This window comes from Candoia aspera, chromosome 7 (genome assembly GCF_035149785.1).
Source record: "Candoia aspera isolate rCanAsp1 chromosome 7, rCanAsp1.hap2, whole genome shotgun sequence".
Classification (NCBI taxonomy): domain Eukaryota; kingdom Metazoa; phylum Chordata; class Lepidosauria; order Squamata; family Boidae; genus Candoia; species Candoia aspera.
Window position 1 is genome coordinate 6,416,897 of NC_086159.1, and position 26,197 is coordinate 6,443,093.

The 26,197-nt window shown below is 48.5% G+C and overlaps 1 protein-coding gene across 1 annotated transcript in view; it reads right to left on the reverse strand.

Annotated features, from left to right (window-relative positions):
• The window catches only part of LOC134501192 (plexin-A4-like), a 51,929-nt gene extending 26,563 nt beyond the window's left edge, over nt 1–25,366 (reverse strand). Inside the window, exons 1-4 of the mRNA XM_063308800.1 lie at nt 25,316–25,366; nt 24,859–25,012; nt 12,687–12,786; nt 11,231–11,345 (exon numbers count right to left, since the gene is read on the reverse strand). Coding sequence (XP_063164870.1) covers nt 11,231–11,345; nt 12,687–12,786; nt 24,859–25,012; nt 25,316–25,366 — 420 coding nt within the window. The remainder of the gene's footprint in view (nt 1–11,230; nt 11,346–12,686; nt 12,787–24,858; nt 25,013–25,315) is intronic.
• Nucleotides 25,367–26,197: the final 831 nt, after the last annotated feature.

Below are 26,197 nucleotides of genomic sequence, written 5' to 3' on the forward strand. Positions count from 1 at the left end.
ATCCACCACTCAAAAACTGGCTTGGGATCTATTTCAGGACTCAGGAATTGGCTATGAAAATCATCTATGGGGTTTATATACAGATTCGATGCATTTGGGATCTGAAGCCAGACGGAGCGGTGCCATCTCAGGAAAATGCAGACTTGATTTCAGGAGGACATGACTTCATGCCCACGTCCAAAGCACAGCTTTGGATCCCAAGTCATCTCTAGTCCTATTATATCATATTATCCCAAATTGCACCATATTGTACCATATTCATTATAACCTTCCTAGGCTGTTTGAAGGGATTACAAGCAAATGTGCAAATGTTACCCTCTTTATTGGCCATGCCCAATTAACTATTCTTTGGTCTGAAAGTTTTTGAACATATTGGGGAAATCACCCAATAATCTTTATAATGAATCCCACTGTGGGGTTTTATATTTCCTAAAGCATATAAATCGAAGCAGTGCAACAAATTGTTTCAGTTCCTGATGTTCTTTCCAGGTGGCTATTAAAGTTAGTTTAATACATAAGTAAATGTTAGATCACTGGATCTGTATATGTAAATGTGGGGGAAATTGTTCTGTATGAAATAGCAGTACAACAAAGCATTCGGAATTCATAAGGATACATTTTATTCAAATCTGGTCGACATTTATTAGCTATATTAGCAAATCTTTTTTTAAGAAATGAACTGGGGCTTCCCACAGCACCAGTTCTGCTGGGACTAGGCTTTATAAGTTATTAAACAAGCTATGTATTCAAAAAGTCCAGAAATAAGGCAGTAATTATACCTAATCAATATAATCTATTAATGAATATTTAATGCTAAGGGCATGCACGGTAATCAAACAACCTCTCAACATTAAAATCTCAAAAATCAGCAGTCTCCAGGCTTACACAGATATCTTAGACAACTAACAGTAAAGACTAACACAGAGATCTTCAGCTAAGGCATCTTAATTGATACTAAGCAACTGGCATACAAGCTAACATAGCACCAAATCCATTCCACATCCTGCAAGGAGACAGAAAAACAGGATTCAAAAGGCATTTTTAGTCAATAAGGAGTTCCATTCTTTCAGTTCAGTGAGAAAAAGGTGGAGAGCAAGATCAAAGAAAGGCGAAGAAAACGGGGCTTAGAGCACACACAGAGTTCACCTAGAGAAGGAGAAAGCAGAGGCATAAAATACAGGCTTAATAGCCTGCAAGAAGTCCAGAATAAGGCTAACAATTATGTGGCTTCTCATCCTGCAGGAAAGATGAGAGGTTTGAAGACTCAGCATGAACATTTCCTGTTACAAAAATGAGAAGTCTGTAAGGGTAATGTTGACATACACAGACATGCACTACAGGGAGCTTTTTTGCTTGGGCATAGCTGAACTTGGGAGCAGAGAATTAAAAAACATGGGGGACAAGGAGGAGACAAATGTCGATGTCGTGATGCAGAAACCATAATTGACACACTTGTGCCAGTCGCCTAGAGGCAAGTACATCAATATGGAGTGTACATCACAATGTCATGAGATGTAAATTGTCGTTTGGAGGCATGTTCTGGAGCACAACCGGTGACTTTCGGCCCCCAGGTCCAAACATTTCTAGTTCAGACGTGCCCCAACCCTACTATACTATGCTAATATTAGTAACAACAACAACAACAACAACAACATGGTTCTTGGTGCCACACCAAAAGATCTGGAAAAAAGCACCTGGATGCAATAGGAACAAACAAACTGATCAATTACAAAAATTTGCATTACTTGGAACAGCACATATCTTACAGCAGTATCTTTAACTATCTTAGATCGGCGTTTCTCAACCTCAGCAACTTTAAGATGTGTGGACTTCAACTCCCAGACTTCCCTAGCTGGTGTGTTTTTCGAACTTGGCAATTTTCAGATATGTGGACTTCAACTCCCAGAATTCTCCAGCTATCCAGATGCCTGGGGAATTCTGGGAGTTGAAGTCTACAAGTTTTAAAGTTGCTGAGGTTGAGAAACACTCTTATATCCTTGGGAAGGATCTGACAGTCAAGGGTACCAAATCTGGTCAGAACTCTCTGGTAGACTGTGTGTAAATTGCAATAATAATAATAATTATTATTATTTGAAGAGGACTAGGGTAATGGCATGCTGGAATATTTTGGGCAATTTCTGCATTCTGGTCCAAGAAAGCACTTATCTGCTGTGGATTCATTAGGAGCAAGGAATCTCTTGCAGTCAGCCTCAGAGGAGAACCCACATCCAGGGTGTAAGAAGCTGTGCAAAGACCAAGGAAGGGAAGTAGAGGCATTGCAGATTGGATTTTTCTCCCCTGCTCGCCCCCCCCCCATCAATGTCATTGTCCTTCTCATTCATTAACTAGAAGCAATTGCTGCAGCTTCAATCCAGACTTCGTTAGCATATAAAAAGGTTTGAGGCTGCAGTTAGGAAGTTCATTATAGATAATTGAAGAGGCCAGGGCTGGAAAATGAGGCAAAAGGCGCTTCACAATGTGTGCCTTGATCTGATTGACCCCCATGTACTTCCTAATTAAAACTTTAAAAGGCAATTTCTTTGGGGGAGCAGAAGAGATGAGGGTGGGGTGGAGTTGTGGGGCTGGGCCTTGCACTCTAGGGCCCTGAAAAGTACATTTTGGAAAACGGAAGGTTATAACTTGTAAAATAAAACTCTGAAACCCGACACAGTTGGTAGAAGACCTTAAATCAAAGGAAGGCGACATTTTTCAGCCGAGACCACGTTTGGAATTGGGAGATGCAGTGGTCGGCACACTCACAAAATGGCTGCCACTGCAGGCAGGGCTCAGCAACTTTAAGCGGCGTGGACTTCGACTCTCAGAATTCCCCAGCCAGCCTGCTTTAAGATGTGTGGACTTCAAATCCCAGAATTCATGCTGGCTGGAGAATTCTGGGAATTGAGGTCCACACAGCTTGAAGTTGCCAAGGCTAAGGAACACTGCATTAGAGAATTGCAACATCAATAGATCCCTGTCCTGTTCCTTTCCTCCAGGACATACTGGCTGGTGAATTCTGGGAGTTGAAGTCCACACATCTTAAACTTGCTGAGATTGAGAAACCCTGATTTACTTCATGGCCCCTTTCTCTGCAACCTCCGCAAGACCCAACACATTTCCTTTCCTTTCCCTTCCTCCTCCTCATCCTGCAAGGCCTCACGCATATTTGATAAACAACCCTAAAAGTTTTAGCCGCATCACCACCACACTTTTTAAAACAAGAATGATGGAATCAGCAAGACCAAAACCTACAGGATACCTCAACAGCAAAGCAAGAAGTATCCCACTTCTTCGGCCAGGCAGCTGATTTACAACCCCTATTGAATTTATATTATTTCCCTAATGATTCCCATGGTCATAGCACTGTATTTCTCTTTTACACCACAAAGCAGAATTGTGGTGCCACAAGGGAGACAAACAACCGAGATCTTGTTAGTTTATAAACCATAATCAAGTCCATGGCCAATAAAAGGGATGCCAGATGTTACACATTTCTTCCCATCCTTCTCCAGCTCTGCTCTTCCACCTCCCTTTGATCTCATCTCACTGCCACCTCCAAAACTGCCCCTTCCTCATGAGTAACCGCAAGAACCCTCAAACGCTCCATATATTTCAGCTGTACTTCTAAAAGTTTACAACCCCATTAGCGTGATGGACGATGTATAGGCTTATTGACATAGCAGAAGGAATAATAGGGGAAGAAAATACCCATAACCTTAAAAGGTAAGTGATGATGAGAAAGCTGCCAGGGCAGCGGGGTGGGGGGAATCCACTGGGATTTATGGGAAGTGTAAATGTCTAGAGCTAACAACAGAATAATTGAGTATGGGCCTACTAGAAGCATTGAGACGGTCTATAGTAGTTAGGGCTGTCTGCCTGCAACTTTGTAAAACTACTTTCTGTTTCATGTGCTTATTTTGAGTGCAGGTGAAAGAGCTCTTTCTGAAATGCCTCCTTCTCCTCCTCCTCTTCTTCTTCCTCTCTCAGACACACACACACACACAATGTTGGGATGCACCTCAAATTCATCTAGGCCAGTGTTTTTCAAACTTGGCAAGTTTAAGATGTGTGGACTTTTAACTCCCAGAATTCTGGGAGTTGAAGTCCACACATCTTAAACTTGCCAACTCTGAGAAATGCTGATCTAGGCTGACCTCCTTCTGAAAGCAGGAAATCCATTAATGCTCATCCCTTGATAGGCAGCCATCCAACATCCCTTTCAAACTTTTAACAAGAGTCTCAGTTCCACTTTCAAACGTCTTGTACCACCAGGAGGTTCTTCCTAACATTTAGCCAAATCTTCTTCATTTTTTTGTAATTTAAACTGCTCCTTCAATCTGGGCTCTACGAAGTGACAGAAGATAATGACTAGGGAGCTCCATAACCCAATGGTTTGGTTTGAGAAAAACTCTGTACAGGTAGTCCTCACTTAACAACCATTCTTTTAGTGATGGTTCAGACTTACAATGGTGCTGGGAACACCGACTTACGACCGGTCCTTGCACTTACAACCATCACAGTGTCCCTGTGGTCATGTGATCACGATTCAGGCGCTTGGCAACAGGTTTGCATTTATGATCATTGCAATGTCCTATGGTCATGTGATCACCATTTTTGACCTTCCCGGCTAGCTTCTGGCAAGCAAAATCAGTGGGGAACCATGTGATTCGCTTAACAAACACTGCAAAAAAGGTTGTAAAATCTGGTCAGATTCGCTTAATGACTGCTTCGCTTAGCAACTGAAATTCCAGTCCCAATTGTGGTCTTTAAGCAAGGACTACCTGGAGAACGTTTCAGAGCGAAAGGAGCCAATTCATAAAATCTGCAATTGATTACCCATCTCTTTTTTTCTTAAAAAGTAGCAGCCCATCCAAATGTCCTACCCCTAAGTACGTCTTCATGTCTGAAGAGTACCATGTCCACTCACCCCTGAACCCTGATTTGTTCAAGAGATACAAATCTCTAAGACCTAGAAGATCTGTGATGTTGATACGGGGCTCTGCAAGGGGAGGGAGAGTTCAAAAAAGCCAAGATGGTGGCTGTAATCATGTGAGCAACCCCCCCACCCCCACTTCTTCACATATACCTCAGATGCCCCTGACAGTTACTTGGCATTAAAGCAGGGTGGAAGTGAAGGTGTGTAAACTAATTCTTTGTCCCCTGCTTTTACCCCTTTTAAATTGCATGCCTCTTCTCAAAATGGCTATTTACACACCTGAAGCATCTGTGTAACCATGGGCAAACTGAGGCTCCCTGGACCAGGGTTTCCCCCAAACCACAGCCCTAATCCTGAATGGCTGCCTCCTCACATTCCTATCTATCCAGCTCTCAGAAGCATGGGACACATCTGCTGGGATTCAGAAGAACGTTATCCTCGGCTCATTTTTAACGCTCACCCCAGAGCAATGCTGGAAGGGGAAAAAAGGAAAATCCCCATTGCTGCATGACAACGCCCATTTCTGCATCCTTAAATGTTGGCAAGTTAGCTATATTGTTTACACACTGTCCTGATATGAGCTGTACCTGGTAAGAGTTGGGCAATGTTTTATGATGGTGGTCAGTTCTGTCTTTGTCTATGACAATACTAAATTCCTATCCCTCCCTCCCTCCCTCCCTCCTATCTATCCAGAGAAAGCTGTTATGTGCTACTGGTATATCTATCATTTATCTATCTCTATTTCTCTGTCTCTATCATCTCCCTCCCTCCCTCTATCTCCATCCATCCATTTCTATCTATCTCCACCCATCCATCCATCTCTATCTATCTCCATCCATCCATCTCTATCTGTCTGTCCATCTCCATCCATCCATCCCTCCATCTCTATCTCCATCCATCCCTCCATCTCTATCTCCATCCCTCCCTCCCTCCATCTCTGTCTATTATCTATCTACCTACCTACCCACCCATTCATGTCTGCTCACCTCTCTCTCTCTCATCAAGATGAATCTGGAGGCCTCCTGGAACACCCACCCAAAGTCTGAGACAAGGCCATCTCATGCTGTTGGGGTTGTCCCGTTTGGAAGGACACCTATTCTTAAAAAAAGGGTGGGCTTCAATTGCAGGATTTCATCTTGACTTTTTTTACCCCCCGCCCCCCGAATCTTACCCTCCCCTCCCACCTGCTCTGCCTGCACCTGTCAAGAATCCTTTCTCCCCCACTCCAGGAAGCGGGGCTCTTGACAACTCCGGAGGCCAGCAAATCTCGCTCCTGAAGTGGCAGCTTTGGGGAAAAGAAAGGACAAAGAAAATCAGTGTATTTGAACCTGAAGGGGGCTCTTGAAGGATTCTGAGCTTGCAGCAGCTGGTTCAGAGAATGGGGTATCTGCCAGCTGAAAAGGATGAAATCATATTTGAAGTTGTCGTTCTTTTATGTGACTTGAGACAGGAATGAGTTGGAATCCTGGTAGCGTTCAAGTTCTTTTTCAGATTTCCACCGCCTTTCACCTCCTTCTCTTTCTTCCACCCACTCCCATTCTGGAGGCCAGTGCAGCATGGCGAGATGAAAAAACTCCTTCAGCGTAATTAGATGATTAAGTACCTTTTAAGCCCACGTCCTAACAGACTGGTTATCTGGAATTGCACTTTTTACATCCCCAGCTTTCGTTCTCCCTTCTTTCCACCACCCTTCCCGCCTCTCATCAGCCCCCTCTGGTGCACGCCACCCGGCTTCATTCCTTGTAGAAATCCCAAATCCCTTTCAAGGCTCTGAACAAGATATGGTGGAAATACAGACCCAGAGAAAGAGGCTGAGCAGTTTAGCCCATCAATTCAAACCTGATAGCCTCTCTGTGCCAGACCCATCAACCCCAGGGATGGGGAGAGGGGAGAATGGATCTCAGGAGGGATCTGTGTCCTGCATAGATGTCTCTCACCACCTCAAACGCCAAATCCGATGCGAAAGCAGCTATTACGGCTCTTTAATCATGTGCCAGCCAGCTACTCAGGGCAGAAGCTGGGAAGAAAGTGTTGGATTTTTGCATTAAAAATGTTGCATGACTATGGGAGCGTCAGTCATTTGCTCTAGTGGAGTTTCAGTATTAGAAATGAACTGGCTCAGGGGAAAGAAAATATTTGGGGTAGATTATTAGAGCATTCCTAGGGATTCCAGCAGGAAATACAGGTAGTCCTCATTTAATGACCACTTGGGACCAAAATTTTGGTCGCTAAGTGAATCTGACCTGATTTTGAGAACTTTTTTTGTGGAGTCATTAAGCGAATCACATGGTCATTAAGAGAACCACATGGTTGTTAATCAAATCATGCGGTTCCCCATTGATTTGGCTTGCCAGAAGCTGGCTGGGAAGGTTGGAAATGGCAATCATGTGACCGTGGGATGCTGCGATATACATAAATGCAAACCATTTGCCAAGTGCCCGAATTGTGATCAGGTGCCTGTGGGGACACTGCAATGGTTGTAAGTGCGAGGACCGGTTGCAAGTCAGTTTTTTCAGCACCGTTGTAAGTAGAACCATCTGTAAACAAATGGTTGTTAAGCGAGGACTACCCATAGCATCTAGGTGACCTTGGCTGACCTTGGAAAGCCAAACAGAGTCAGGTTAGCTGGGAGACTACGAGGAGAGCCCAGAGTTGTAGGATTCCCTAGGAAGTCGAAAAACATCCTTGAAGAAATCCGAGAGTCCATGGTGAACCGCATTTGTATTGTTGCTAGGAAAATTACATGGATGTGTCCATGCAGCCACCAGGAATCAAGCTCAACTTTAGATAAGGTAACTTGGATATTCCATTAAAAAAGCCTATCCGTTATTCTTGAAATAAAGCAAATTTTAAATATATATTTTCATTCTTTCCACAACAGGGACATAAGCTAAGCTACAGGAGTCCGTAGAAGCTTGCTGCTTTTGTTAAAATGACAAAAGAACCTTGTGCTGTCACACCATGAGCTCCACCCCTTTCGTACAGGGGTGGTTCATCATGACACACACGTACAAAAGGGACAATGCAACACTGCTTTCATCGTCCTGCTCCCCCTTGCCCCCCATGGATGCTGCATCCCTAAGCCACAAGAACCTCCAGCAGTTAACGAAAAACACTGTACCGTTCTCTCTTCTCCTGAATTATTAAAGGCAATTCTGAGTGAAGAATCAGCACAATTTCCACCTGACTGATCTATTGATCAATAGATCTTGTAATTGAAACTAATGCAAACTTGTAGTCCAGCCCTCCCAGTTTAGAGTCTTGGAATTACAGTCCGGAGAATTCTAGCAAGAAGGACCCACTTGGTAGTCCCCAAACATCTGGAGAACATCGGCTCAGCAAACCTGGGGTGGCCTTACTTTGTCAAGATGATTTGGGTATAACTGGTTAATGGAGAGGTTGGGGGGCTCATTACAAGCAACCTTCTCTTTCCACCTGTCATTTACCACTGGTCCTACGATGAGAACCTGTGGACTTCATGATCACAAGACACGGTGGGGTCTACCACTCTGCATGGTTTCAACAGGGGACTGGATATATTCATGGAGGAGAGGTCTATTATGTAATCTTCAGTTTGTTGGTCACTGTCTCCAAACACTAGTTAAAGGGGAACCATGATGAGAGAAGGAAATATCTCCATCTCTTGCATTCAAACAACCCAGAGGCACCAGACTGGCCGTTGGGAGAAACTAAATGCTGGATCAGAACGGGCCTTGGCCTGATCTGGCAGAGCTGCCCTTAGGTTTTGTGGCACTGCTTCTCACAAGGCATGGTGAGCACCGCTGATTTGGAGGGTTTTAACTGGGGATGGGATAAATTCATGGGGAAAGGTCTCTTGAAGGCTATTGGTCTTGAAGGCGCCATGTCACCTCCAGAGAAGCTACAGTTAGTCTCCAAATCTGGGTCCCAGTGGAATGATGGCAGGATCTCTATCTCCTGCTGATGAGCACCGGGACAGGCAAATTGACCAGGATGGCCATTGTCCTGACGCAGCAAGGCTGTCCTTGTGTCTTTTTCACAACAGTGGCTAAGATTTTTAGCTTTTCCCCCGTGCTCATATTCAAAAGCTGATAGAATTGTATTGTGGTAACCGCCTATTGCACTTCCTCCCCCCCATCCGGTAAACCTCATAAACTCTCTCTCTGCCCCACCCCATTCAATGAAATAATAACCACAGTTTCCTCAACCCAGGGGCTGCCGAGCATATTTTAAAGCAGCTGGCTGCATTTCCAAAAGCCCACTGAAAAGGGAACTTATACATCAAAGTGAAGTGTTCCGATCACAAATCATTCTCCCCGACCGTCAGCCTCTTTTGATTTAGTTCCATGCTGGGTGCACAAATATCTTCATTTTATTTCCGAGCTGAAGTTCTGAAGAAGAGAGAAATCGAGCTTTCCATAGTCCAGGCTCTTTGAGAGCCCTGGCAGTTTGGATTTTAACTAGCGTAATGAGAGGAAATTGACTCATCAGATCTCGAACAAAGCACTCTGCTTCACAACCCATGCCGAGTCATTGCTAAGAGCTGCTGCTGAAGCAAACTCTGCATCACATCAGAAGCTCGTGAATCTCTCAAGGATTTTGATTTGGAATCAGGGTATTGTTAGGGCTGTGCCTTGTTGCAGCCTGGATTCCAGAAATGAGGCTCAGTACAAGGAAAAGCACAAACAGAGCACTTGTACACATCATTTTAAAGCAGCCTGATCTTTCCCCAGAATCGTGAAGCTGCCCTGGGAAAAGATGCAGCTGCTTTAAAAAGTTGCAGGCAGGTGCTGTTTTTGCCTCCCTGCATGCTCCAAAACATCTTTTCTGGAATCACCATCAAAGTGTTGCACAGCCTGATCAGGTATTTCAGACCTTGGAGGGTGGTTGGTCAAATGCCTTCGATCTTCCACATGAATGGGGGTTATATAATTTTTAAAAAGATCTGCGCTGAGCTATTGATTTGTTGTTGTTTATTCATTCAGTCGCTTCCGACTCTTCGTGACTTCAAGGACCAGCCCACGCCAGAGCTTCCTGTCGGTCGTCAACACCCCCAGCTCCCCCAGGGACGAGTCCGTCACCTCCAGAATGTCATCCATCCACCTTGCCCTTGGTCGGCCCCTCTTCCTTTTGCCTTCCACTCTCCCTAGCATCAGGGTCTTCTCCAGGGTGTCCTGTCTTCTCATTGTGTGGCCAAAGTATTTCAGTTTTGCCTTTAATATCATTCCCTCAAGTGAGCAGTCTGGCTTTATTTCCTGGAGGATGGACTGGTTTGATCTTCTTGCAGTCCAAGGCACTCTCAGAATTTTCCTTCAACACCACAGTTCCAAAGCATCGATCTTCCTTCTCTCAGCCTTCCTTATGGTCCAGCTCTCACAGCCATATGTTACTATTGAGCTATTGATAAAGTCATTTAATGATTGCTCAAGGCTTCAGCCCTTTTAAATGGCAACTACTGTTGGTAACAATCTGAACAACACAATTCAATGCTAAACATTTAACACTGGCCAAGCATTCAGAATTCTGGGGAATATTTTAGAATGTTCACCAATGTGATTGCCGGGAAAAGGACTTAACTTTGGAGCTGCAGCTCAGCCCTGATAGAGCATATATCTTCTATATTGCCTCCACAAATTCTGACTTTTTTTAACAAAATAAACTCTACTCAGTCTTCTCCAATTTCTTATTATATTAGCATTATATGAGTAATCTACATTTAGATTCACAGTTAAACACTGGTGAAAACTTAACTAATTCAAGTCCTAACCAAGGACCTAAGAATTATTAAGGTAGCATCTGAGGATATGGGCAGTTCCAAGCAGGGTACTTTTTTGTAAAATTGGGGTGTTCAGGTCCGATCAATTCAAAATTTCCAAATATCGAGGGAGTCCTTTAGGTATTGCTCTGAGGGCTCCTATCATGATTGGCATAGCAGCAGATTTCTTTTTCTATAAGCGTTCAACTTCAATTTGCAAGTCCTGGTATTTCATCGTTTTTCTGGATTGCTTTTCCTCAATCCTAGCATCACCTGGTATAGCGACTTCATTGAACCAAACTTTCTTCTTTTCAATGACCGTTATGTCAGGCATGTTATGAACAAGGTGCCTGTCTGTTTGGATTTTAAAGTCCCAAAAGAACTTAACCCACCCATTTTCCAAAACCTTCTCAATTTAATGGTCCCAGTGGTTCTTGTTGTTGCTATTGCTGTTGTTATTATTGTTGTTGTTATTAATTAAGCTCCTATTATTATTGTTGTTGTTGTTATTATTTAGGCTCAACTCAAGAGGATACCCCTAAAACACCCTTCTGTCCTCCTACCTCAGGAAGTTTGACTTGTCCTTCTAGGAAGTGGCAGTTGCGAGGTTCGTGGGTGCAAACATGACGATATTTACACCAATAGCATCGGTACGGGCTCTCTACGCACGAGAGGCACCTGAACAGGTTAGAAGAGAAAAGAAACATAAGAAAACCATGGGTGCCGTTCTCTGGAAAAAAAAAATCAAAGCACTGATCAAAGCCACATTTCAGGGTCCTAGTCGTCAAGCAGTGCTTGGGTTGATGTGGCCCAGAAACCAGAGGATAAGGTCAGGTTTTAGGGTTCAAAGCCATGCTTCTTTAGCAATTCCAAATGGCCTGTCCCTTGTATCTCTTCACCTGATCCTCCAACTCAGGGCTACAGTTCTCAGGAACAATCATCCCATCCTGATCCAATATGTGTGCTTGGTTTAGGAGACATCCTTAGCAGGCTCATGGGGAGGAGGGGAGGGGAGTAAGCGTGTTCTGCAAATTCTCTAAAGGCCTGCTTAATTAATCTGGGAGGCTCAGATGCAGGGCCCAAAAGACTCAGAGGCTTGTTCAGGGGCTAAGCTAACTGTAGGAATTGGTTTCCAGACCGATAAAGGTTTTGGAGCAATGTTTCTCAATCCTGGCAACTTCAAGCTGTGTGGACTTCAACTCCCAAAATTCCCCAGCCAGCCATGCTGTGTGGACTTCTACTCCCATGCTGGCTGGGGAACTCTGGGAATTGAAGTCCACACAGCTTGAAGTTGCCAAGGTTGAGAAACACTGTATTAGACACTGGATGGATTGCATCTTCTCCTATGACTAAGATATCAACTTTATGGGAATTATTGTCACCCAAACTAGGCTTCTGTGTTGAGTTTGATGACCAGCAGTAGAACTGAGAGACTTCTGGTTTTCCAGTTGTTGTGCACTACAACCCCCATCACTTAGCACAGGATGATGGAAGATGCATTCCAAAAGAACTGGAGCGCACTAGGTTTTTCATAACAATATGCCCATCTTATGGCAGCATTTTGCATCTCCCCGTGGCCAACCAGAAATTACCAAGACGCTCGCAGTTAGTCCCGATAGTTCAAAGCAGTTTATGGGTTCATCTTCTGAAGAAGGAGCAAGAATTCAGAGGTGGAACCCATCTATGGCTCTCAAAATCCTAAGTTCAATTCCTGAACATGGGCTTAGAAAAAGGGGGCATTACCTTCCATGACATACAGCTCAGGACCTGGAAAAATGCTGCTGACAGCTAGAGATTATTCCAAGAAGCCATTCTATCATTAGTGAATCAGAGCTTTCCCTGACTGCAGCATTTCTTAAGTCCTGAGCCATATATCCTGGAAACTACTGCCAGAATCAGAATCAGCTCTGATTCACCACTGGTGATAAGAGTTCACTGCCCCAAATGGAAGCACTGTCAAAAAAAAAAAAAAAAGGACCCATGTGAAGAGAAGAGAAGAGAAGAGAAGCATGAACTCACGAGGTATGGACACTGCAATTGTAGAAGACAAAGCTGGTGCTGGCAAAAGTCATGCCTGTTTCTTTGGATTTCAGCTGGAGCTGGACAACATGGTGGTCTCCTGCGAGGAAGGGAAAAAGAGGGTTATTCCATCACTCGTCTGTTGGGGGTCGCATCAAGTAGAGAGGTACATCTGGTGGGACCAAGAAACAGGGCCTTCTCCATGGTGGCACCCTCCCCATGGAATCTTATTGCCCCAGAGATAAGATCATCCCCCACACTGGTGGTTTTCCGGAAGGTCCTGAAGATATGGTTCTTTCAGTGGGCCTGGGGACCCCAGGCTGATACAGAGCCAATTAAATGGCTAGTCTGGAGGATGTTTGTTTCTGCCACCTGGTGTTTTACTGGTTTTTAATTTTGTAAGCCTCCCAGAGTCACCATGCGTGAGTTGGGCAGCCATATAAATTTGCCTAATAATAAATATATAAATATGTAAACAGGGATGTAGCAGATCTCTGTCTGGGAATTCCATTCTTCTACCAACTCTACCTGCGTTCTGATCCCTCTGTGGGCAGCTGTCCCCCTAGGGCAGCCTTCCTCAGCCTTTTGACCCTGGAGGAGACCTTGATATATTGTTCAGGCCTCGGGGAGCCCCTGCACATTCAGGCTCAAAGATAGGCCAGAAGTTACAGAACTGTTATATTTGTTTCACGTGTAGGCCTGTATGTATGCATTAGTAGTATTCTCAGACTAAAAATAAAGAATGAAACTTATCTCCTTAATGTGAAGTTGCCCGAATTCGAAATAATTTTTTTAATAAATCGTGGTCTCCCAGGGAACCCCTAGGGACCTCTCACGGAACCCTGCCCTAGGGGGAAAATTCTCCCAAAGCATGTGGAAAAATTGCCATGGGGAGGTGTTCCCCTCCCCTTGTGGTCTGGATGATGTCCAACTGCCCATTCTGGATGATTCCAAGGGTAAACTTTTAAACAGATGGGTCCAGATTCCCTTTGAACCAAGGCAACCAGGCCCAAACCATGTGGGAGTGTCTGGTACTCGGACAAGCTTAACCCTGGCATCACAAAGAATGAAGGATTTTTATGTCCATCGGTGCACTAGAGCAAGTACCAGGGAAGTCAGCTAGCTGCAACATTACAGGAGGTCTAGATCAATGGACAGCCACTAGCGATCATGAACATGTATCTACCAAACAAAGAAGCATTTGTAATTGTTGTTTATTCATTCAGTCGCTTCCGACTCTTCGTGACTTCATGGACCAGCCCACGCCAGAGCTTCCTGTTGGTCGTCAACACCCCCAGCTCCCCCAGGGACCAGTCCGTCACCTCCAGAATGTCATCCATCCACCTTGCCCTTGGTCGGCCCCTCTTCCTTTTGCCTTCCACTCTCCCTAGCATCAGCACCTTCTCCAGGGTGTCCTGTCTTCTCATTATGTGGCCAAAGTATTTCAGTTTTGCCTTTAATATCATTCCCTCAAGTGAGCAGTCTGGCTTTCTTTCCTGGAGTATGGACTGGTTTGATCTTCTGGCAGTCCAAGGCACTCTCAGAATTTTCCTCCAGCACCACAGTTCAAAAGCATCGATCTTCCTTCGCTCAGCCTTCCTTTTCGTCCAGCTCTCGCAGCCATATGTTACTATGGGGAACACCATTGCTTTGACTATGCAGACCTTTGTTGTCAGTATGATGTCTCTGCTCTTAACTATTTTATCGGGATTTGTCATTGCTCTTCTCCCAAGGATTAAGCGTCTTCTGATTTCTTGACTGCAGTCAGCATACTAAGTCTTTCACTGCCTCTACGTTTTCTCCCTCTATTTGCCAGTTATCAATCAAGCTGGTTGCCATAATCTTGGTTTTTTTGAGGTTTAGCTGCAAGCCAGCTTTTGCACTTCCTTCTTTCACCTTCATCATAAGGCTCCTCAGTTCCTCTTCGCTTTCAGCCATCAAAGTGGTATCATCTGCATATCTGAGATTGTTAATGTTTCTTCCAGCGATTTTAACTCCACCCTTGGATTCCTCAAGCCCAGCATGTCGCATGATGTATTCTGCGTACAAGTTGAATAGGTAGGGTCAGAGTATACAGCCCTGCCGTACTCCTTTCCCAATCTTAAGCCAGTCCGTTGTTCCGTGGTCTGTTCTTACTGTTGCTACTTGGTCGTTATACAGATTCCTCAGGAGGCAGACAAGATGACTTGGTATCCCCATACCGCTAAGACCTTGTACCACTAAGAACTTATACAACTAAGCCAAGCAAAACCAAAAGGAAAATATAAAACACCACTGATGCTTCTGGCTATACTTCCCCTGCCAAGGTTACCTTACTGTTCTGGTTCTCCCAAGGCTTTTGAAAAGAGGCCTCAAGGCCCTAGTCCATCAGAAAACCTGCTGTTGTAGTCCTTCCAGGATCTGCAGCCAGTCACACAGGGGGAAAGAAACAGCTTCTCCCAGCCTACATCCCATACTGTAATCTCCTTTTGAAGAGCACAGAGCCAGCGTGCAAGACTCTAGATCAGTGTTTTTCAGCCTTGGCAACTTTAAGAGGTGTGGACTTCAACTCCCAGAATTCCCCAGCCGGCACCTTTTTTGTCACTCAGCATATAGTTGTCATGCGCTGCCTACCTCCGAATAATTCTCAGACGCTGATTCTGTGGAACAGGCTCTGATTTATTCGCAGTGTAGGTACAGTATAGGAAAAAAGCTGAGAGTGACAGGAGCGCGCCGGTGCGGGGTTTAAATACCCCACGCCGGTCAGCGCCCCCTCGCTCGCGGTTACGTCACCCCCCTTTGTCCAACACGTTGTCCTGCCGGTAGGTGAGAGGTTGCGAGGCCCCGCTGGCGTTCCGGGATCGCCCATCATCGGTTTCTCTATTCCTCCGGTGATTGCTGTCAGCTGGGCGATCTCCGTTGCGTTAGCGCTAATAGCTTGGGTGTGCCTCGCGATCCGTTTAGCCATTGTTTCTTGTCCTTCAGTCTTTGTGAGTTGATGGATACTTATCTTGAGCCCCTTCCCCTGTTTCCTTGTTATTGTCATGTGTGCCATTGCGCTGATGTCTTCAGCTCAACGGCACTCATGACATACTGCCCCCTGTCCGAATAGTGCCCCCCCCGGTTTTCCGGTTTTTACCAGGAGAGCTATCAAAATGTTTTTTTTTTTTTTTGAAATTCCCGCCGGAGTATTTTTCGCCCCTCCCTTTGCCCCGCCCTCTACCACGTGCCTTCCTCGGGTGTGTTCTTAGTGCGCATGCCCAGGTCACACCCTGGCGTGCGCATGCTCCGGCCACACCCTGAATTTGGCTCAGTTCGACGATGAGGGAGGCGTGGCTGGTCGGGTGCTTATCAGCTCCAGGTAGGGCCCTTCTTTTTTATTCAAAAGTGCGTCGCCTTTGTTATGTGTGCTCCTGGGCATTGCCCCCAGGATGCCCTGTTGATTTGCTTGCCACTCCCCCGTAGGCCCGGGGCGGGGGGAGGGTGCTGGCGACCGCTTGTTACTACCTCGTGGGCCTGGGGCGGGGGGGGTGAGTCCCGGGGGGGGAGGTCCACCCAAGTCGCGGGCTTAGGGGGGCCCTTTCCCTTGGGGCACGGTAGGCGGGGGGGGGCCCGCGGGGGAGGGGTTTTGCAGGTGCCGGCTTGCTAGCCTTGGTTTTGGCTTGTCGGGGTATGCCCGGTGAAAAGCCCGGGTCAGGTCAGGCGCGTTAACGTTGTGCGCCGCCACCCATTCTGGGTGGGGGAAGTGTTTCCACCTGACCAAATAGTGTAAAGTTCCCCGTTGCCTGCGAGAGTCGAGTATATCCCTTACGTCAAAGTGATGTTGCCCGTCGATCATCACCGGTGAGGGCTGTGGTGTGCTTGGGTGCCATCGAGAGGTGGTTGCCGGTTTCAGGAGGCTGGTGTGGAACACCGGGTGGAGTCTCCGTAGGTTGTGTGGCAGGTCCAAGCGTATTGCCACCGGGTTCACTATCTGCGTGACTCGGAACGGCCCGATGTACTTAGGCCCCAGTTTTTTCGAGGGTTGGGGTGACTTTAGGAATTTGGTGGATAGGTAGACCATATCCCCCGCCTGGAACGTCGGTTGTTGGCGCCGGTGCTTGTCGGCCTGCTCTTTGTAGGCCGCCTGTGCATCCTTCAGCGCTGCCGTGATTATTGGCCATGATTCCGCAATCTTCCGTCCCCAGTCGCTAGCGTCCACCTGTGGTTCCGGGGGTTGTGGTAGCTCCGGTATGGGGACGAAGTCGCGTCCCGAGACTACCTCGAACGGAGTTTTCCCCGTGCTCGTGTGGACGGCGTTGTTGTATGCAACTTCGGCGAACGGGAGCAGTTCAGCCCAGTCGTCTTGATGATAGTTAGTATATGAGCGTATGAATTGCTCTAGGGTGGCATTGAGGACCTCTGTGGCTCCGTCCGTCTGGGGGTGCCAGGCGGTGGATAGGGCCTGTTGGGTCCCCGTCAGCTTTAGGAAGGCCCGCCAGAATTTAGAGGTGAACTGTGTGCCCCTGTCGGTCACCACACGTGCGGGACATCCGTGTAACCTGTACACGTGGATGAGGAAGAGTTTGGCTAGTTGTTGTGCGGACGGGACCGACGTGCAGAGGATGAAGTGGGCCTGCTTCGAGAAGTAATCCTTCACCACCCAAATGGCCGTTTTCTTCTGGCTGGGTGGGAGGTCCACTATAAAATCCATAGAGATTTCCTCCCATGGGCGGGAGGGTTCCGCCACCTGTTGTAATAGCCCCGCGGGTTTGCCTGGTGCCCGTTTGGCCCTAGCGCACGTTGGGCAGGATGCTACGTATGCTTTCACGTCTCGTCTTAGCGCGGGCCACCAGAATTGACGCCTTGTTAGGTGTAGGGTCTTGAGGAACCCAAAGTGTCCCGCTTGCTTGGCGTCGTGTGACCTATGCAAGATCGCTTGGCGTTGCGAGTCCGGGACATAGATTCTGCCTTCCCCCCATGCCAGGTCCTGTGCCATCGTTACCTTGTCGGGGTTTGCCAGGAACCAGGGGTTGGTTTTGAGGGCGGCGGCGAGGTCCGTGCGTATTCCCCCTGGTAGTTGCGGTTGGCTTCGTCTGGTCACAGGTTGTCCCGCCGTCGGTTGCGCCGTAGCGTCGAGCTGCCTCCGAGCACTGCTTCGGGTGGTCACGGCCATCCCCAGTTGCGAGGCGGATAGGACCGTCCCAATGGTGTCTGGGGCGGGCTCTTCGTCTTGGGGCAGTCGGGAGAGGGCGTCGGCCAGGAAGTTCTTTTTGCCCGGCATGAACTTCAGCTGGAAGTTGAAGCGGCTGAAGAATTGGGCCCATCGGACCTGTTTTGGGCTAAGGCGTCGGGGCGTTCGGAGGGCCTCGAGGTTCCGGTGGTCGGTCCAGACCTCGAATGGTTGGGTGGCTCCCTCGAGTAGGTGTCACCATGTTTCTAGCGCCGATTTTACCGCGAAGGCTTCTTTCTCCCAGACGTGCCATCGCCTTTCTGTCTCGGAAAATTTCCTCGACAGGTAGGCGCATGGTTTCAGGAGTCCCGTGGGGTCCTTTTGGAGTAGGATGGCCCCCAGGGAGAAGTCTGAGGCGTCGGCTTGGACCACGAACGGCCGTTCTGGGTCCGGGTGCGCGAGGATTGGCTCCGTGGTGAACAGCGCTTTCAGTTTGTTGAATGCGGTCTGGCACGCGGGAGTCCAATTCAATACTGTGCCCGGGTTCTTGGCGCGTCGGGTGTCCCCCACCCCTTTGGTTTTGAGGAGGTCCATTAGGGGGAGGGCTATCTCTGCGAACCCCCGGGCGAATGACCTGTAAAAATTCGCGAAGCCGAGGAAGCTCTGGAGTTGGCGTCTGTTGCGGGGGCGTTCCCAGTTCAGCACCGCCTCGACTTTTGCGGGGTCCATTTCTATGCTGTCTCTGGAGATTCGGTACCCCAGGTAGTCTAGGCGCGCTTTATGAAATTCGCACTTTGTAGGCTTGGCATAGAGCTGCGCCCTTCTGAGCTTGTCGAGGACTTGCCTGACTAGGGTCAGATGTTCCTTGTGCGTTTTAGTGTAGATAAGGACGTCGTCTATGTAGACAAGGACCCCTTTGAACAGGTGTTCATGCAGTACCTCATTGATGAGCTGCATAAACACCCCGGGGGCCCCCGCGAGTCCGAACGGCAGCACTTTATACTGGAAGACGCCTAGGGGGCAGTTGAACGCAGTCTTCCATTTGTCCCCCTCCCTGATTCGGATGCGGTAGTACGCCTCGCGAAGGTCCAATTTGGAAAAGACTTTGCCCGTGGACAGGTGGGCGAGCATGTCTTTCACCAGGGGTAAGGGGTATTTGTTGGACAGGGAAGCCGCGTTTAGGCCCCGGTAGTCGGTGCAGAGCCATAGGGTGCCGTCTTTCTTCTCCCGGAATAAGATGGGGGCTCCGACCGGTGAGCATGCTGGCTCTATGAATCCCCTCTCTAGGTTTTTATCGATGAACTCCCGGAGGGTTGCCATCTCCTTTGGGGTCATCGAGTAGATCTTCGGTCTAGGTAAGGGGACGTCGGGCAGCAGGTCGATCCGGCAATCCGTCTTGTGGTGGGGGGGGGGTAGTTGGTCAGCTTCCGCCTCTCCGAAGACCTCGGAGAAGTCGGCGTATTGTTCCAGTAGGTCTGCTGTGGTAGCGGCGTTGTCCTGTGTAGTCGCCTCTGCTCGTCCCACAGTGGGGTTGGTTCTGCCCGTTGGAACTGGTGCCCGATACTCGCCGTCACCAAATGTGAAGGTGCGGGTCTCCCAGTTGATGCGTGGGTTGTTTGTCGCGAGCCATGGCATTCCCAGGACTGCAATGGGCCGTCCGATGTGGGTGACGACGAACGATGTGCATTCGGTGTGAGTGCCCATTTGCAGGGTGACCGGCTCGGTTTGCATCGTAGCTGGTTTCCCTCCCGCTGTAGAGCCGTCCAGCTGGTGGAATGCCAACGGCGTGGGGAGGGGGAAGCAGCGGAGGTCGAGTTTGGCGACTAAGTCGGGGTGGATGTTTTTTGAGCACCCCGAGTCCACTAGTGCCGCGGCCGTGGTGGCTCCGTAGCCGGCAGAGAGTTTAATTGCCGCCATTATCACGGAGCTTTCGCCGTTCCGTCGAGGTGGTCCGCGCTGCTGTCCCACCGCCTGCCTCGCAACGCGTTTCAGGGCAGGCGGGGAGCTTTTCCCGCCGGCTGGTCTGGGTCTACATTGTCCTCTTCCCCCCAGTAGGCGTCCCAGCCTTCCTCTGGTGTCGCTGTGGCTCCGGTCATTCGGCGGTGAGGGGGCGGCACCGGGTTAGGTGGTTTGGGGCTAGTTTTCAGGGTGGGTTTAGGCGCACTGGTCGGCAGTCGGTTGGCGAAGCAATCCGCTGTCTTGTGCCCTAGTTTTCCACACTTCCCGCAGGGCTCCCGATTAAATTTCTTCTTTGGGTATGTGGGGCCGGCCGTCCCCACGTGTGGTGCGGGTACCTTTTTGCAGGTGTAGTTCGTGTCTTCCGTAGTTGTCATGAGGAAGGTGCAGTGCGCGTGTTCGGCTTTCCCCGCGAGGTGGATCCACCCGTGTAGAGTTTCTGGGTCGTCGCGGTAGAGGGCCCATTGAAGTACGTCACGGTTGAGCCCCCTTTTGAACATTTCCAGCAGGGTGGTCTCGGACCAGTCGTTGACCTTCCCCGCGAGGGCTTTGAACTCGAGGGCGTAGTCTGGGACAGTGCGTGTGCCCTGTTTAAGTCTTTGGAGTGCGCTTTTCGCCCTCACTTTGGCTAGTGGGTCTTCGAAGTAGTTTTTCATCTCATTGATGAAGGCGGGGAAGTTGGCGAGGGCGGGGGAGCTGGACTCGTACAGTTGGACGTACCAGTCCGCCGCCCGGTCTTGTAATTTGATCGCCACGGCAGCGATCTTGTCCGCTTCGGAGTCGTAGGAGTGTCCGTGCCTCCCCATGAACTCCCTGGCGTTCGTGATAAAGAACGACAGTTTCGCGGGGTTCCCATCAAAGAAGATGGGGAAGTCCTTTGGGGCCCGGGCGTTTTGTGCGGCCCCTCCTCTCACTTCCCGGCCTGTGGTGTCGTCCGCCTGGGCCGTCTGTTGACCTTCATTTGGCCCGTGGGGGTTCGGCGCTTCGCTCGGGGTGTGGACCTGTGCGGGGACGTCGTTGGGCGGCGCAGGGGGCATGAGCGACTGAAGCATGGTCCGGAGTTCCTTCAGTTGGGTCTCCATGGCCGCGAGTCTAGCTCGTGCGTCCTCGTCCACGATCCGCGCCGCCGCTGGGGCCGGTTCCGTCGGTGTGTCGGCAGGGGTGGGTTGCCGGTGGGGTTCAGTCTCTCCCGGCCGTTGGTCCGCGTCCTCCGCCGTCTGCTGGGTTGCTCCATCGTCCTCCTCCGTGCTTACCGCCGTTGGGCTGTCGCTCCACGCCCGTTGCTGGGGTGCGATGTGGGGCGCGGGGTTCTCCGCTGGTTTCAGGAGGTATGTTGCTCCCTCCCGTGGTCGGGTTGCCTCCGTCGCCATCTCCCCTTGGGGTTGGAGCTGAGGCTCGGGTTGGGTCGGGTGGGCGTCCATGGCTCCGGGAGTCCGCGGTGCCTCTGGCCTCGGTCGGTCCTCCTCTGCTTCTTGCCGTGCGGCTCGCCCTCCTTGTCCGCGTCGCGCCGGCCTCATCTTCCTTGTCTTCTCGCCATCTACTCCTCCCGTGGCTCGTTGTCGTCCGGTGGGGCTCGGCGAAGCTGAGTTTATGACTCTCAGCTTTATGTCATGCGCTGCCTACCTCCGAATAATTCTCAGACGCTGATTCTGTGGAACAGGCTCTGATTTATTCGCAGTGTAGGTACAGTATAGGAAAAAAGCTGAGAGTGACAGGAGCGCGCCGGTGCGGGGTTTAAATACCCCGCGCCGGTCAGCGCCCCCTCGCTCGCGGTTACGTCACCCCCCTTTGTCCAACACGTTGTCCTGCCGGTAGGTGAGAGGTTGCGAGGCCCCGCTGGCGTTCCGGGATCGCCCATCATCGGTTTCTCTATTCCTCCGGTGATTGCTGTCAGCTGGGCGATCTCCGTTGCGTTAGCGCTAACAGCTTGGGTGTGCCTCGCGATCCGTTTAGCCATTGTTTCTTGTCCTTCAGTCTTTGTGAGTTGATGGCTACTTATCTTGAGCCCCTTCCCCTGTTTCCTTGTTATTGTCATGTGTGCCATTGCGCTGATGTCTTCAGCTCAACGGCACTCATGACAATAGTACACCCTTGGACCATGTGCTCGGTTCAGTTAGCATATTTTGCAAACCCAGAAATTGCATTAACTGAATAACTTTTAAGGAAATTGCATTAACTGAATAACGTTTAAGGAAACGCAGTGTTTGTTTTCCGGTAGGGATCTCTTTGCAGCTGCGCTCTAGACTAAGAAGAGATGGAAAATTCATTTCATCCAGATTTTTTATTCAATATACTGAATTTGGATCCAATATATAGAGGAACAGGGAACGGGTAGGTCTGCTAAGACCCACCCTTTCAGAATTTTGTGACATGGCACACAACACACACACACACAAACCACATTAAGTAGGGAGGGAGACACACAAAAGCCCCATATTCTGGAGAAGAATACATTTAAAAAGGCATCTTTCAATTGTTCGCAAACAAGGGCCCTGCCCAGGACAATACAGAAAAAACATTATATATTGGGGGAAGTGCCCTCATTCATATATGCAAGCAACCGGCTAAGCCTTTTCTGTTGAATTTGCAAAAAAGGGTGGGAGCGAAGAGAATATGTGGTCGATAAGTTGGAAAATTCCGTGGAAACTAATTTGGCACAATTGTACCTAAGTCACGGATTTCAAATCAGGAGTATGTGCCCCTTGCTCTATCTACCCCACTGACACCGAAGTCTCTGCTGTGACAAGTCCTTTTCTAACCTTTGTTCAGTTACAAGTCATTCTATTTCCTTTAATCCCAGCCCCTATTCTTCCAATGACAACCTGAATCCTGCTCTCCTACTTAACTGACAATGAATCTGGGTGAGTATTAAGATTTCAGAAGAAAGGTGTGGGCATGTTTAATGCAAAACTTTGACCCACTTGGGCTAATCCACCTCTATCATTTTCTTCACCTGAGAGAGTCATTAATCAATCATGGCCAAGGGAACGCGACAACTCATCATGGCATGTTCGTGCGCAAACATGCGCTCACACATTCCTGCATACATTTTGTTACTCGCGCGCCCCCTCCACTGCCCATCTGCCACCGATGACTTTGATAGCTCTGTTAAATGCGCTGTATTTAATAGCAGGCAACTTCCTGCTGGGGAATTTAAAGGGTGTAGAGATCAGCAGAAACAACATACAGTACCACTGTTTTCCAAACTTGGGGAAGAGGAAGGAAATGCTCCCCTTCAACTCAGCATTTTTAATTTTTTTAATGAAACCTTCTCCTCTCTGGGCATTATGATTCCCAGGATCAAGGGCACAGCAGCTCCTTCAAAATTCAGCTATTTTTTCAGACACAGTCTTTCCTAAACAACAGCTCACTCTTTCCAGAATTACCTTTAGCTGCAAATCTTTTTTAGAAATGTATTTACTTAGACCTTCAAGAGATGTCTCTTTTTTTTTTTCGCCAGAGACCGAAAGCGGTTTACAGAAGGGTCTCTTCAGGTTATCCCCTTCACAACCGTGTGAGGGAGGCAGGGCTGAAACAGCGGGTGGCTGGGCCAAAATGAGTTTTGTGATGGTGGAGATGTGAACCTGGGTCTTCTTCATCCAACATCCTCCCCACTGCATTGCACCGACTGCGACCCAGTCTATAAACCCAGATTCATCTGTGCAATCATCTGAGTGCAAACACCAGGCTAAGGAAACCCTGCTGAAGTATCGTGTCCACTTCAGATCCAACCAGTAGCCTATTGCTAATATTTGCTAAAAGCCCTCTATGCATTTGGTTCACATCCCATCTTTCATTGGGTGCTCTTTCTATTTTTTCCCACCACAATAATTGTATGAGGTAGATTGGCCTGAGAGGGAAAGTAACTGGGCCCAAAATTCCCCACAGAGCTTCCACAGCTGAGGCTGGACTTGAACCTGGGTTTCCCAGGTCCTAGTCTAGCACCTTCCCTACAGACCACTGAACTGGAGTGAGGATTACCCTTCTGGCCATATTTCAGTTTCTACCTTTCTTAAGAACACCTTCTCAAGTGCTATTTTCACAGAGACAGACTTGAAAGGGCAAAGATTTATTTATTTATCAAATTTGTCACCGCCCATCTCCTCCCACTGGATGTATACACAAGATGTATTCCAGAATGGAGATCAAGGGTGTCCATAGGGGGGTCAAAATGGCAACCACGAATGCATGGTCAAAGCCCTCCCCCTTCCCCTCCCCCCCATGGACACCCCTGAATGGGATAGTATTACTTCTGAAGTTCTGGCTGGGCGAAATGCATGGTTTAATTTATTGCTGCTCTCTGTAAGGACTACGTGCCCAACCAGGGGACGGCAACCTTGGCTGATCCCAAAAAGCTAAGCAGAGTTGGACCTGGTTGATACTTGAATGAAAGACTGCTAAGATATCCCAAGCTTGTCAGTAGACTGGGAATCCCAAAGAAGTCAGTGGGGTAGGTGGTGGTTCAAAAGAGCACCCTTAACAACGCAACAGTGAGCCATTTCTGTATTGTGGTCAAGACCACTACATGGAGGTGGACATGAAGTCACCAGAAGTTGAGTCTGATCTGAGGGAGACTTTACCACCCATGTCTCAAACAGCTAAGAGCTGATTGGTTCTTGAGTGGGAGATCACCAGGTCTATACTCTAAATTGGGATGGCAGGAAAAAAAGTACTATCCCAGAAGAAGGCAGTGGGAAGATCCTTCTGTTCTGCTTCCAGGAAAACTGGTATGTGAGAAAGACCTTGAAAGATGGGAGGAAGAGATGCTGCCTAGGAAACAGTCAGGTAAGAGAGGGTATAGCCCATAGCTGCATAACAGGTGGAAAAAGAGGCTCAGAAGGGACCCTCCCTAGTTTCTCGGGGGGTAAAAGAGATGGGGGCAGATTTGTACTTTCAGACTTGCAAGATTCTGTTAATGTAGCTTTACAATAAAGTAGAACTAGCTCATCTGGTTGTGTTTCCTGTCTGGTCTACCTGGGAAGGCTGATAAAAACTGAGAAGACAATTCCATGAAGCCACCAGGAGTTGAGCCCAAAGGGAGAGAGTTTAGGACCTGGACTGGGCCCTGACAGCTTTGATACCCACCATTCTCGGTGATGATCTTTGGCACCTCCTTGGCTGCTGGGGACTGGCACTTGATCTTGTTCCCCGACACCACACCGTCCATTTCCGCCAGGTCCCCAAAGGAACAATTGACCCCGTTGGACAGTTCGGGCACGTTGTAAGTCTCCAACACCAGCTGCGGGAGAAAAGGGGAAGAGGAGAGTAAAGCAGGTGATGAGTCAAAGCAGGCAGGCTGCGGGGAAGACCACAGGGGGAGGGAGCCATGTTCAGCAGGAGTTGGAAAGGACAGGATGGGGGATAGCCCCAAAGCGACAGAAGGAAAGGCAGAGGGTCCTGATGTTGCCATCACTGCTGAAAAGGAGCCGTGCTGAGGATGTGGGATGGTGTGCTCTGCCTTCCTCATGCAACATGGGCTGCTTTGAACATGGCTGTGGGGTGTCCAGGCTGGCCAGGAGAGGGGAGGGGCATCCCTACTCACAGGAGGCTTTCGGAAACCATCCCTGTGCAAAACCTGGGCTTCTCGTAGCATCGCCAGCAGAGGGACCTCTCTCTGCTCCGGTGTGTGTAGAAAGCACTCTATGTGGGTTAGGCAGAAATAATAATAATAATAATAAAAAAAAAACATAGAAAGTGGGGTGGGAGCTATGTGCTCCCACCAGCCACAAAGTGCATCTTAAGATTTCAGGAAACAGGAATAGATCCCGCAGACCTTGGAAGCAGCAATGGCTGGGCTGGTGCAACACACTGAGTTTCACTGAGGAATTAAGGAGGCTTTTTTAAAATACAGGTCGTCCTGGTTAGTGACCACAATTGAGACCAGCAATTTGGTTGCTAAGTGAAAAATCACATGACCACAACTTAGGACTGGACTTCCGCTTTCTGTATTAACTCTGCTTATCACAGCTGGTTGCAAAGCATGTGAATGGTGATCATGTGACCGCGGAAAGCTGTGACAGTCGTAAATGCGAGGATCGGTTGCAAAATTATTTTTTTAGCACCTTCGTAACTTCGAATGGTCACTGCATGAGGCAGTCGGTAAGCAAGGAGTACTGGTACTCACACAACGTACTCGATACACTGAAACATAAACTAACCAACTGTTTAACTACGTGGCCAGAGTCAAATGAGACACTAAATTTGGCTAATTTTAACCTCCATTAGTTTAACCTTGGCTGCTTTTCAAGCTAACCTTGCCTATATTCAGCCTTGGCTAGTTTTAACATTAATCCTGGTTAGTTTAGCTCTACCCCTCACACAAAATAGGAGTGCAGTTCTCCAGCTACATAACAGCATCTTGTTGACTTTGGTTTGCCTTGAAAAGGCTAAGCCAGGTCAGGCCTGGTTAATACTTGGAAGGGGA